Source organism: Tupaia chinensis, unplaced genomic scaffold (genome assembly GCF_000334495.1).
Source record: "Tupaia chinensis unplaced genomic scaffold, TupChi_1.0 Scaffold000478_3, whole genome shotgun sequence".
Classification (NCBI taxonomy): domain Eukaryota; kingdom Metazoa; phylum Chordata; class Mammalia; order Scandentia; family Tupaiidae; genus Tupaia; species Tupaia belangeri.
Window position 1 is genome coordinate 777,738 of NW_006159990.1, and position 13,839 is coordinate 791,576.

The 13,839-nt window shown below is 39.4% G+C and overlaps 1 protein-coding gene across 2 annotated transcripts in view; it reads right to left on the reverse strand.

Moving 5' to 3' along the window:
• The window catches only part of KLHL32 (kelch like family member 32), a 244,098-nt gene that overhangs the window by 83,982 nt on the left and 146,277 nt on the right, over positions 1–13,839 (reverse strand). For both annotated transcript variants that reach the window (XM_006156098.2, XM_027774801.1), the window contains exon 5: positions 6,969–7,067. In XM_006156098.2, coding sequence (XP_006156160.1) covers positions 6,969–7,067 — 99 coding nt within the window. The remainder of the gene's footprint in view (positions 1–6,968; positions 7,068–13,839) is intronic.

Consider the following 13,839-nt stretch of genomic DNA (forward strand, 5'->3'; position numbering starts at 1 on the left):
GGGGGGGTAGGTTATCCAGAATTCTCCTCCCTGACATCCTCATTGAGAATGATGTTCTTTAATCCCCGGAACCTTCACTGAAGAGAGAAACTGACTAATTCTCACTGTGTAGCTCATTGCGTATATAACTAAGTGAAGACAGGGATGCTGAATAAGCATCGGTCACAGAGGAGAGGAATCAGGGCAGGAGGCCACCTCCTACGTCCGGTTCCCTCTAAGGTCCTTCTTAGCTTCTTTATGATAAATAAGAATTTGAGCTTTTGATGCAAATGTGCACAAATGTAAACAGAACAACACCTTCCATCTGGAGAGATGATCTATCATGACCATAAAAGAAGAAAACAAAATGGAACAACCCCCTCTCCGTTTCCCTTACTGTGATAAAATGCTTTACCTATGGCCTTGCGTTCCTTTCCTCACACCCCAGCAGCACGTCTCCACTTGCAGGTCACGTCTTTCACATAAAAGTGCTAAACTAATGCCGCTTAATGACAAATTAATGTCCATGAATAAAAAATACACCTCTAATAGCATGGAGTAATTTGCCATTACAATATCATCATTGGACATGCCCCTGGTTTAATACGATGTATTTAATTCATAACCTAATGAGTGATATATAAAAAGAGGGAGATGAACCCTGCAATTACATTTATGTGAGTCTGTCACCTTATTTGTAAAACCTTAGAGTCATTTACATTCAAATTAGAACAAATGAGTGATTTCACAAAGTGCGGAGATAAATGACCACAGCAACCCAAGACAAAACTGTATTTCCTGTGAACACATTAACAGTTTCCTATTATTTGTTAAAAATTACAATGCATATTGCCCAGTGTGGTGTGAATAATGACTTTTTTACTGATTAGGTCAGAAGACTAATATGTAGCAAAATAAATAATTTTTCTTTTCATTTTTTCTGATTTTTTGCTTTAAATTAACTACTGAGTTCTGGTGGATTCACACTGCCACCTGCTGCCAAGGATTAGATACTGGAAGTATATTCCCATGAAAGAGAATTTGTATATATACTACTTTAAGTTTCATTCAGAAAGTCTGCCTGGTGGTACATTGTTATTAATACATATAAATTACATTTCATCATAAAAGCTGTGATACTTGATGAACAGAAAAACACTTATTAATCAAACAATAGAGTATACTGTTTGGGGGAACTGTTACAAACTTTTTTTTCTTTTGAAAGCTCACTACAAAAAATAAAAAAGGCATCTTCAAAACAGCATGTGACTTGTGATGCGGCACTTTCAGGGAAAGTAACCCAAAGTCCAGAGGCCAACAGCCACAATCTTATGACACTGCATAACAGCAGAGGAAAGAGAAAGACAAAGAGAGATATTTCCCCACTCCTGCCCCTTGGTATAGCCTAAAGGCAACTAAACGATTTGATTCTACCTGCCACTGAGCTTCTCCACCACCTAGTCTTCCCCACTAGAGTCCCAATATGAAAGGTGTGCATTAGGGTCCAAAATAGAGCAGGGCTAGCAAAAGCACTATGGCTGGAGGTGATGCTGGAGAGCAACAGGACTAGCCTTAAATGAGGCCAAGGAGTTCTGAAGGAGAAATAACAAACCTACATGGTCATCAGGCTGGCTGTTTCCAAACCAAGTCAATATCCTAGTTCAGACTTTAAGTGTGTCATCCATAAAAAGAAATCAACACCCACCTGCCTTAAGGATTTACTTAGCAGAGTGGAAATGGGGGTCCTTGCAAAGGACTCAGGACTGATCGTCCTCAATAAATCTTGGTTACCGCCCCAAGAAAAGATAATGATGATCTGCACGCTGCTGTTTGGCATAGGTCAGAGACGAGAAACAAGACTATGAGGATTATTGTAACCTATGAGCTAGAATGGTTGAGAACCTAAGGAAATACACTACTGGGCAGATGGTGGCATGATGGTTAAAGAGGCTAGAACTCACATTGCTAACAGTGCAGTTCAAGTCCTGGACTAGACTGTTTGAAAAACATGCTGGGCACATGTGTGTGCATGTCCAAACTCCTGAGAGAATATTAGAGAAAGGATTGCACTGCAGCCATCCCCATTGGAAGCATGCATTCTCTCCCTCCCTCTCTCTCTCTCTCTATATATATATATATCTATATCTTTCACTCTCTCTCGTCGTGCAAGTACACATGCCCTATAGTACATTTTTAAAAAGAAAAAAGGTAATATCATTATAGATTTATAGATGGGAAAGAAGATTTGATGTGAGACATATTTCCGAAGCAGAATTGACCTAATTTGGTGACTGACTAGATATTGTGGTAAGGAAGGTGTGTAAGACTACATTCAAATTTCTAGACAACTAGCAGATCATTGGTACTATCTAAAAGGCAGGTTTTTACCTATAAAGTTTGAATTGACTGTGTGATATTAAGTGGAAATGTTCAACAGTCTGACTAAAAGACTTGGTAAAAATCAGGGTTTTGTAACCAAACTGAATTTAAAAAGATTGTACTGTTTATATGAGGAACTCAGAAAACCAATGATTATATACACTGGAATTTCTATATCCATAACCCATTACTCCTGAAAGTAGTCTCCTGGGGTTTCATTTACAAGATTTAAAATAGTGAACAAAATATATATAAATATATATACTCTGTAAAACAAGAAAATTCATATATTTTACTGGACCTGATTTAAAGACAGTAATTGCCCTTTCTAATGACATTTTTAAATGAGCACAATGGATGAGGAAGTAGAACAAGAGGAAGAAATTAGAGAGAAACAATCACATTTTATTTGGGTTTGGGTCTTAAACAGCAGATAAAAATCTGACAGGTCATGGCTATTAATAATATATGAGTGGAGCCAGCAGGTGGTGTGGTGTTTAGGGTGCTAGCCTCCTACATGGTAGACTGTGGTTCAAGTTCTGGACTGGTGGCTTGAAAACTCATGCCAAGCACATGTGTGTGCATGCCCAAAATCCTAAGAGGAGAATGGAGAAGGGATTGTGGCATGGCCACTCCCCTGGGGTGGGAGGTGATCTCTCATTTTCTGTATCTGTTTCTTTCTGTCTCTCCAGCAAGTACACATGCCATATAGCAAAAAATCAATTAATTAAAAATACATGAGGGAATTAAATAAAATTCTTGCAAAATTTAACTGAAGTACAAGTTTATTTAGGTCTAAAAAAATCCAAAATACATGTTTGTTTTCACAATGCACATTTTCCATAAACTTTTTAAAGAGACTACCTAGAATAGAACCCTATAGAATTTCACTGCCAAGGGAATGACGGAAGGATGCAAACTTGAGGAGTTGTCTGGAAATCATTCATATGAGGTCATGAGCTACTGTAGCCACTGTCCACCCCCAACAATTAGTATCTGGTTCATCTGGGATCTCCCTTTCCCACAAACATGTGGGGGCCTCACAGCCTAGGGGGACTAAATCAGTAGCTGTCCTTCATTGACACAGAGAGGGGTATCTCTCCAGTGGTTGAGGTCCTTGCCCTCTGTAGCCTGCCAAAGAAAAGCAAGAGAAGGGAACCCATCTGGTGACCATGAGACATCCACTTCCCTGGGGGCGGTAGCAGCACGAACCCATGTGCGGAAGTGCTTCAGGCCGACAGTAGCTGATGGCTAGGAGGCTCAGAGAGCTTCCACCAAGGGATTCTCCTAGGATATGCTACTTATTTTTATTTATTTGTTTGTTTGTTTGTTTGAGTGGAGGTCTATCTATTCTTCATACCTATGATAGAGAGGGGAAAAAAAGAAACAATGGAAATTTAAAAACGAAATAATACTAGACAGCATAGTGAGGAGAATGGTTTCAAAAACTCCTAGTTAAACAAAGAATCAAGTAAGAATGGAGACTATATTAACATTAGTTGATGGGGCACCATTTCTAGGTACATTTTAAGCACTGGAGATTTTTAATTTTAACAGAAAATTATATGCTCAATAAAATGGTCCCATATAAAGTTAAAAATCAAATGAGAAATATTGCCAAAAAACTGCAAACAGGTATAGTTATAAAACTCTGTCAAACTATAAAAGCCACTGAGTCAGTCTGGTGATTTTGTAATTCTTAAAGAGAAGCCACCCCTGTTGGTGTGGTGGCTAAGGGCACTGGATTCCCACATGGCTGACAGTGGTTCAAGTCCTGGACTTGGTGACTTGCTTTCTCACTTTCTCTCTCTCTCTCTCCCTCGTCAAATTAAAATAAATAAATAAATGGATACATAATGTTAAATAAAATAATTCTTTAAAAAAGAGAGAGAGATAAGCAGGGTATTTATTTATTTATTTACTTTTAAAATCTTTTTTTTAGATTTTTGCCATATGGCATGTGTGTCCACCAGAGAGAAAGACAGAGACAGAGAGAGTAAAAGTTCACATCCCAAGTTCGATAGCCATACCACAATCCCTTCTGCTCCATTCTCCTCTTGGGATTTTGGGCATGTACACCCAGGCATCTGGCATGATTTTCAAGCTTCAGGTCCAGGATTCAAACTGCAGTTACCCACGTGGGATCCAGCAACTTAACCATTATGCCACCTGCTGGCCCATTATTTTAAAAAGACTAGAGTAAAGAAGATTTATACATATACATGGTTTTGGTTCTCAGATAGTCTTGAGTTTTCTTACAAGCTTGACATCTTGTAATAAGCACAGGTAAAAAGTAAAGCTACATGAGAGAATGAAATGAAAGCGTGTTTGTGAAAGGACAGTGAAAGTTTTAACCACTGTTAAAGAAGCCTGGATAACTTTCTACAGAAGATATCTCTACACAAGCTACACTTCTATCTCAGCAAAGTAATAACATGTAAAGTTAAATTCCAACATACGCAAGTGATTTAGTATTTCAACAAATTTACCTGGTGGGATAGGGGAAAATAGCCATGAACTTAATAATGCTCATCTGGAATTCTCACTAATAGAAAAACGTAGGTCTAGACATAAGCACACACACACACACGGCCCATTATTTTAAAAAGACTAGAGTAAAGAAGATTTATACATATACATGGTTTTGGTTCTCAGATAGTCTTGAGTTTTCTTACAAGCTTGACATCTTGTAATAAGCACAGGTAAAAAGTAAAGCTACATGAGAGAATGAAATGAAAGCGTGTTTGTGAAAGGACAGTGAAAGTTTTAACCACTGTTAAAGAAGCCTGGATAACTTTCTACAGAAGATATCTCTACACAAGCTACACTTCTATCTCAGCAAAGTAATAACATGTAAAGTTAAATTCCAACATACGCAAGTGATTTAGTATTTCAACAAATTTACCTGGTGGGATAGGGGAAAATAGCCATGAACTTAATAATGCTCATCTGGAATTCTCACTAATAGAAAAACGTAGGTCTAGACATAAGCACACACACACACACACACACACACACACACACACCTATATATGTACACTATTTATAATATGCAGCAGGATAATTAATACTGTATCCAATCTTTTGTCAACATGCATCACTGATTATTATCTGCATTGAAAAAATGGATCAGGTGATGATGCTTAATGCTCAAAATGTAATATTTGATGTAGAAATGTCAAATAAAAGTAATTTCAATTTCACAAGTCAAACACGCACTTCTGCAGTCTCATAACCTTTCTCTGTGATTCCCATTTACTACCGGCAGAAAGGGATTAAAAATGGCTTTCCCATAACACCCAACAATATTGAGGGGAAAAGAAAGGAAAATAAGATAAAAATAGTTAAACATTTACTGTTAGATTAAATGCACCACGGTAATGATGAAAATTTCATATACTGTATTTGAATTGCTCCTTAGGTGAACATGGTTGATATTCCTCACACTGTCTCCCTGAGAAGTACTGGTCCCTATTTCCCAAGGTTGCGGGGAAGATGAAATAAGATGCTATATGAGAAAGAGCTTTGCAAACTATCTAGTAGGTAACAGAGGTCAACGATAAAGGGCATATTTAAAATTGAGAAAACGATGAGGATGGAAAAGAAAATAACTGGACAGGAAAACAAATAGGATTTTTCTGCTCACTAATACCATGCCATTTATACAAAGATCGTAGGATTAAACTGTGTGGGTTTATTCTTTTAAAATTAATTTTCACTATTGTTATAATGCTACGATAAATGCAAGTGAAAGTTACACCAGTGGGGGAAGTGAAAGGATCCTAAACTAGGAAATTAACTGGTAATTCTCTGTACGATCAAAAAGCCTCGAAGCTATGTGATCTGCCTCTGGTGTTCCTTACTTTATACTCAACATCTGAGGAGAAAAGTGGTCCTTGGAATGAGAAAGACCTACCACTCAACAGCTATCCTGTCTCAAACAAATTGGATACAGTTTGAATTTGGAATTTTTCATCTATAAAAATGTGCAGAGTTGTGAAGACCGGACAAATGTGAAATATCTGTGACTATGCAGTAGGAACTTGGTGTATGCAAGCTTTTTTTCTCTTCCTTCCTCTCATGGAATATTTCCTGATTCAGCCAGCAAATCAAGATACGAATGCACAGATTGCTCATTCCTTCTCTAGCATTTATGGCCTAGGAAATTCACAGGGTAATTAATTACATATGACTTTATGACGAATTTGGTACTGCTAGTGAAATCTTCAATGACTATTTGACTTTTCTTGCATTTGTTATTTCTGTTCAGGCAACATTACTTCAGACGATGACCCTTTTTGGAATCATCTCCCCGGGGTTCCACAGGGAAGCCTGTGCATGACTGTTGAATTAATCTGCTGTCTGAGGCTGGTTGAGGCCCCAGGGTCTGTAGGGAGAGTGGGCTAACATCCACCTCTGTGACAAGACAGGCAGCTGTAGCTGCTCTTCTCTGAGCCTCTTGGCTTGTGTCCTGGAGAAGTTTTACTACCACAGGCCACATCTCCCTCCCCACCATGTTTCTTGTCATCTGGCTTCAACTGGTGGCGACAGCTTATGACTGAAGAGGAAAGGAATAGAAGGGCATATGAGCAGGATGCAAGCTCACTTACCTGGATGAGATAGTGGGAACATAAATTGAGAAGCTCCAACAGCTGTAGGTGACTGCCAGCTGCTAACACATCCTGGATCACGCCCGGCTCCAGCAAAATCTGTTTTGTTTTTTAGTAAAAAGAAAACTATCAGTTATATTTAAAAATATATAAGACTACCATACTATATTTAGAATGCTGCCTTCCTTGCTCTCTCTGGATTACTACTGTTCCTTATGATGGAAGTCAGTTCTTTCTGCTTCTATTCTGACTGTGTGGCCCTCACTCTTAACAGCTGAATTCTCTCCTTCCCCACAGCCCAATATTAATTTTCTATGTGTAAAGCTCTCTACAACTAACCACTTATTTTTTGTTGGAGGATTTAAATAATGTCAAAGAATAGTATAACCTTCTTAAATCCAGTTTGTGATGTATGTTTTAAAATACAAAAGAACTGAGTTTTCGTTGTTCAAAGTATAGTGCTGAATTTTGCTCTTTAGTAGGTCAGAGAAATAACACAGTTAACAGGTATTTTGGGAAAAGGGACTGATGTTTCTCCTTGCCATATGAGACCAAAGGTGGACATTATTCTATTTTACTTCTAAGTCCTAGAACAGTAACTTCAACCACAAACGTTCATTGTCCTCCTTCTTAATCTCAGATTCTCTATCACTTACTACTTAAAATAAAGGATGTACAAATACATTTTCAGAATGCAAAGACATCACAGGGACCGCCAAGTATCCTGATGACATCAATTCTACTCTTTCTGCAATTGAAGTTCCACCATCTGCCTGTTGCCGCCAGCTCTTGAGCTGCTAAAAAAAGAGCTGAAGGAAGACACACACCTGTGCTGACCAAATTTACCTGACCTGCATGTCCGCCAGGCTCAAGGAGTCCTTCAATGCCACCCTGGCCATCCATTCTAATCCATTTCCCCAACCAGTGGTTCCCATGGTCTAGCCTCTGACCACCAGCAACAGCATCACTTGGGAACTTGTGAAAACTGCAAACTCTTGGGCATTTCCCAGGCCTACTGAATCAGAAACTTTCAGTGTGGGGCAGCCCAACTTGATGGTGTAGTCTAGAGTGGTGGACTGGATTACAGTGCTGGAAGTCACATGACTATCTGCAGTTTGAATGCCCAGGTTGACTTGAAAACATTCTAGGCTCATGGAGTCCAAGATGCAGAGGAGCCAAAGGGAAGAAGGAGTATGGCGTATAGAGACCCTATTGAGGGTGTTTTCTGTCTTGTACATGTATGCGCACCTGAGTGCATGCGTGTTCGCTATCATAGACCCACAAATTTTTAATAATAAAAAATTTTTAAAAAGGAACTTTCAGTGTGAGGCAACCAGTGTTTTAACAAGACCCCTGGGTGTTTGTGAGTTACAGGGTAGCATAAGCAACCCTGAGGTATCCACTCATCAACTCCACTGCCTCATGCACATTCCTTTCTCCATATGCCTCCAACTCCCCTGTGCCTCCTTGTTTTCACCTTGTGATCTTCTGAAGGCTCCCAGAATCAAAACTACCAACCCAATTACTTATAACCATCTACATTTTGCTTCCTTCAACCCTCCACTTGTGCTCTGGATCCCAACCCCTCCTCCCCCCTTTCATTCTTGTATTATTGAATGTACTATTTACTGGAGGATAAACTCATCAGCATGCAAATATGCTATTGCAGCTCTTATTTTGGTCTTTATGTCATTGGCCACTTTCTCCCTATCTCCTTCCCAATCTCTAAGCTTTGGAGATGGCTAGAGCTCAGTCCTCGGACCTTTCTCTCCTTTCTCCACTTACTTAGTGTTTGATCTCCTGTAATCCCATGGCTTTAAAACCACCTCTGAACTGATGACACTTGAATGTGCTTCTCTAGTCCCAACCTCCTGATTCATATACTCAGCTGCTGACTGTGCATCACTGAGTGGATGTCTAATGGCAGCACAAGCTGAACATGCCCCACACTGAACTCTTGGACCTTCCCACCAACCACCAAACCTGCCTCTACCTTAATCCCACCATCCTGGCCAACCTTGACTACCAGTTATTTAAGCTAAAAGCTTGGAGTCATTCTTGACTCTCTTTGTTTTCTTCATTCCTCACCCCTACCTTCGATCTATCAGCCATGCCTGTTGGCTCTATCTTCAAAATTGTACCAGAATTGGGAATCAGCAGTTAGCGTAATGGCTATGTCGCTGGACTCCCACGTAGTCGACCGCGGTTCGTGTCCCGGACCCGGTGGCTAAAAACTCACGCTGGGCGCGTGTGCGTGCGTGCCCAAGATCCCGAGAGGAGAATGGAGGAGAAGGGATTGCGGCGTGACCATCCCCCCTGGGGGGTGATTTCTCGCTTTCTGTCTCTATGTCTCTCTCTGTCTGTCTGGCGAGTGCACACGCCCTACAGTGAAAATCTCTCAAAAAAAAAATTGTACCAGAATTAATTGATCTCTACGTATATTTTAAATTCAGAATTTTAATTAATTTTATTAATTAATGAAACAAAGACAAAAAGGACTGTAAATGATATTTTTGAATAATAAAGAAAAGGTTAAGAATGTGTGGCAAAAATACCAACGCTCATCTCATTCTGAAAATTCTTTATAGCTCATTTGCTGTCTACCTGGAAGGGAGAACCTGAATTGCTACAGCTCTTTAAGGAGAGAGACTTTGACTGACATCCAGGAAATTAGTGCAGCTCCCATCAGAGGAGCCAGGATGTCATAGAGCCTTGCAGAAGAGGCATGGCCTAAGGCGGAGAACAGGGAATAGATGGATTAGAAAGGTTAGTCTTAGCCTTTAAATCCTGTCAGTTGCGCTCATTTCACACAACTGGCATTCATGATAACCTCTAAGGCTCGGTAATGCCAAACACAAAGACAGATATCACAGGAAGACAAGACAAGTGTTCCATAGCATGTGTTGCACATCCAGCAGGCTCACTTTAAGAAATCCGCACACGAGAAACCTTTACAGGGATTGTTTTGTCTTTGTTTCTTATTTTTTGTTCTGCAGTTTTTTTTTCTTCTCTCATTATACATACACTTTCTAACACACACTTTAGCAGAGAAAATCCGTAAGTGTTTTTTGAAAGGTTTGGAGAAAGAAATCCTACCAGGACAGTAGGTTCTCGCATACAGAAACAGAGTCTGTTTGCAAAGTCACTTGCACTACAGTCTTGTAAATTCAGCTCTGTTACTCGTTGCTAATTAACTTTTCTCATATATTTCCCCAGAAAATTTGTGTTAGGGCAAGAGTAAAAACAAAGGTACAAGCTCCTCATGACTACAGTATGATGAATTTATCAATCATCTGCCTGGAAAAATTGGTCAAAAGAATAACCTCTGTGGAAGAACGAGATCTCAAACGCACACACTTAAGTGCATAACTAAGGCGACTGCATTTAAGCGATGCAAATCTTATGTCAGTTATATTTAGGCCTTCCAGAGACTTATGCCCATCAACATGTAGTCTGGCACTCACAGCAGGACAGACAGGAGAAAGGGTGACTCAAAGACCAGCTACAGAAAGGGAAGGATGTCCCCTGAGAGCTGAGAGCACAGAGAGTGGAAGTTGAAACTACACGAATGACCTGGCACATCTAGTCATTCATTAGTCTAAAGGAACACAGCTCAAGAGGAGGCACAAAATTGGACAAAACAAAATGTCTTGATAGCAATAGATCAAGAAAGATGCACAGCTGGGTAGGTGATAATCTCATCACCCAGACTAAACCCAGGAATCTCTCCTGCAGCCTTTGGCAGGCATGGTCACATAACTGAGAAGAGGTCTACAGCTGACCCCCAGCCCAAATGCTGAGACTCTGCACCCATTTTGGTAGAGATAAGAACTGGACAGTCTCTACAGTCAGGGTCACACTGGGTGGTGAGACAAAGTAACAGGCAGAAAACCCACAAGGGCAGTAGAAGGTGATGACTATTACATCAAACCTCAGCCATGGATGGTCTATTCACCCTCTTAAAAGGAGGCACTCATGAAGAATCTGTCCAAATATGTCCTCTGGCCACCAGTTCAAGAAAGGCTGAAAGTAGACAGCTGAATTTGCATCTCTAGTGAAGACCCTGTAAACTGAGTAACACTGGGCATCCTGGTCCCAGCAATATCTTCAGGCACGATATGGGGTCAGACACTTATAAGAAGAGTGTGAGATCTGGTGTAAGATTCTACACAAGACGTCATGATGTGGGCTGCCTTGGTCAGCACCCAGCCCTCAAGAGCTGAGCTCTAAAGGGACGTAGGCTGGAGCTGGTATATAGTATAGGGCTGGCACACAGACCCCAAAGCATCCCTGCCCTACCTTCTGCAGTTCAACCTCCTATACCAACAGGCGTCCACACTCTCACTTTTGTCTTCTTTTTCTTCTCTTCATTTTCCCTCTTACTTTTATGTTGCTGCTTGTTTTAGCTGCCAGTAGGGATTGTCTCTAACAGCCTCGGAAAGTTTCAGTGCAATCTTTTTTTATATTTTTTTCCTGTGAAAAAGTTGGCATCTTCAGAAAATTCTGCATCTTCAGTTCTTCAAAGCTATCATCCTCCTTTCTAGCATGCGAAGACTTATAAATGATTTGTTTCTGGGTTTGTGGATAGAGGAAGCTGAATGCTTTGAGCATGTTAAGTGCAGACAACTAAGACTTTACCAAACATACATACATATGTGTACAGTTGAGCACAAATATTTCTGCAAGTACAAATGCTCATGCAATTTCAAGGTAGATGTGGTCGAATATCACTTACCAGAATAAATAAATACATTTGCCCTCTTTTTTACACTTTATTTCCTTGGAATTGTTTTCACATGGTATACCAAAATGGTAAATTAACACAATATTGTATTTATAAATTATCTAATAAATTGAACAGGACAGAATAAATTAACTTTTAACTGATCATATATTCAAGACACATAAAGTCATCTGCAAAATGTTCTTTCCAAGAGAATTCTTACAGATGGAACATGAAACATAAGATTTAGCTATGAGAAATGGTCATAAATCTAAGTTTTTGTTTCAAGACTATTATTATGCTAAGGATTTTTTTATCCACAAGGTGGCGCCAATGTTTAAAGCAAAAGGATTTTCTGAATTATTCATGTACACTGCATTTCTATAACTTTTACCTTCAGTTTATTTTTAAGAGAAAAAAATCATCAAAGTAGGATCATAAAACAGATTAACTTTTCTTTTTCTTCCTTTTTTAAAATTTGTCAGATGGTATATGTACTCCCCAGTAAGAGAGAGAGAGAGAAAGCAAGAAAACTTTCTTTTTTGGGTTGTGGTCGTGCCACAATCCCTTCTCCTCCATTTTCCCTCTTTTCATTTTGGGTATGCAAACACACACACTCCCTGAAGTTTTTTAAGCTGTCAAGGTGCTATTGAAACTGTGGTTGGCCATGTGGGATCCAGTTCCCTTAACTGTTGTACTATGGGCAAACGCTTTTTTCCGGTCCTGAATGTCCTCTTTCTCACTTCTTCAATCTCCATGTGTCAAAATCCTCTTCACTTTTCAGGATTCATCTTTAAGTAGACTTCCTATACAAACATTAGCATGATTTTCCCTTACTCCAACTTCCAGCTGAAATTAATCTCTCAGGATTCCAAATGGCACAGTTGTCTGGTGAACTAAGCCCCTAGCGTTTAGGTCTGACTTAAAATCCTAATTCTGTACTTGCTGGAAGAATGAACTTTGGAAAACTACTCAGCTCTGTGTGCCTCAGTGTCCTTATCTCCCTAGTGAAAATAATGACATCTACCTTAAAGACTTAAGGTAAGCCTGTGAAAATGTATGTGCAATTATTATAATCCTGTATAGCTGTCTGTAAAACAATAGCTTAAAAAATTGAATTAGGCTGCTTCAAGTGTTAACAAAGCAGGTACCTTGTATTTTTCTGCTTGGCAAACCTTAACCTGTGGTTTCATGGTCACAAAATGGTTACTATGCCTGCAAATATTACATTTGTAGTCACAGCAGAAAGAAAAAGAGAAGGCAAATAACAGACAAAGAACAAATTGAAAATATTTGCTAGCTGAGTCTATCATTAATAATTAGAAAAACAAAAAATTTCCTACAGACAATGTCACCTAAACTTCCATTTGTATCTCACTGGCCAAGTCTAGGCCTTGTGGCTATCCTCAACTGCAAAAGAACCTGGAAAGTTGTGTTTTTAATGGCTAGGTGCACCATTATCCCTAATTAAATTAGAGTTCTCTGTAAAGAAAAAAGCAGAGATAAATATTGCGTAGGAAATCAGAATGTGTACCATGGCTCTTAGCACAGTACCTGTGTACAGTAAATCTTTAATAAATGCTATTATCTTTTTATTTTTGAGCAACTAAGTGCTTTTGCCCTGAACGAGTTGTATGTACATATCTCTCATGTTTTTATTTATTATATATTTTTATAGACCACAGATTAGTTTATTTTTAACACCTATCATGCCATGAATTCATAGGGAATAGGTTCCAATAGCTCAGGCTCCTTTCCATTGGTTCTCACAGAGTGTGCTTCTCTGGGTGGAGCAGGCTGGCGCTTTAGTTGAACCCAGGTAGCTTTCTCTTTGGCTTCTTTTTCTGGTCATTTTCATTCACACATTTTAGGAAGCTATCTCTGCTCTTAGAATGCTTAATATGCTCAATATGCACATTAATTCTCTTGGCAAGAATCTTGCCCTTAACTTGTTTGTTCACAACAATGCCAACAGCATGCTGGGTAACATTGTAGACTTTGCCATGGTAACATTTGTGGGGCATTCCTTTTTGAACAGCACCCATTGCCTTAATGTCTACAATAGCACCTTTCTTGTAGATTTGCATATATGTTGCCAAAGGAACAACTCCATGTTTTCTAAAAGGCCTATAGAACATGTATGGGTAC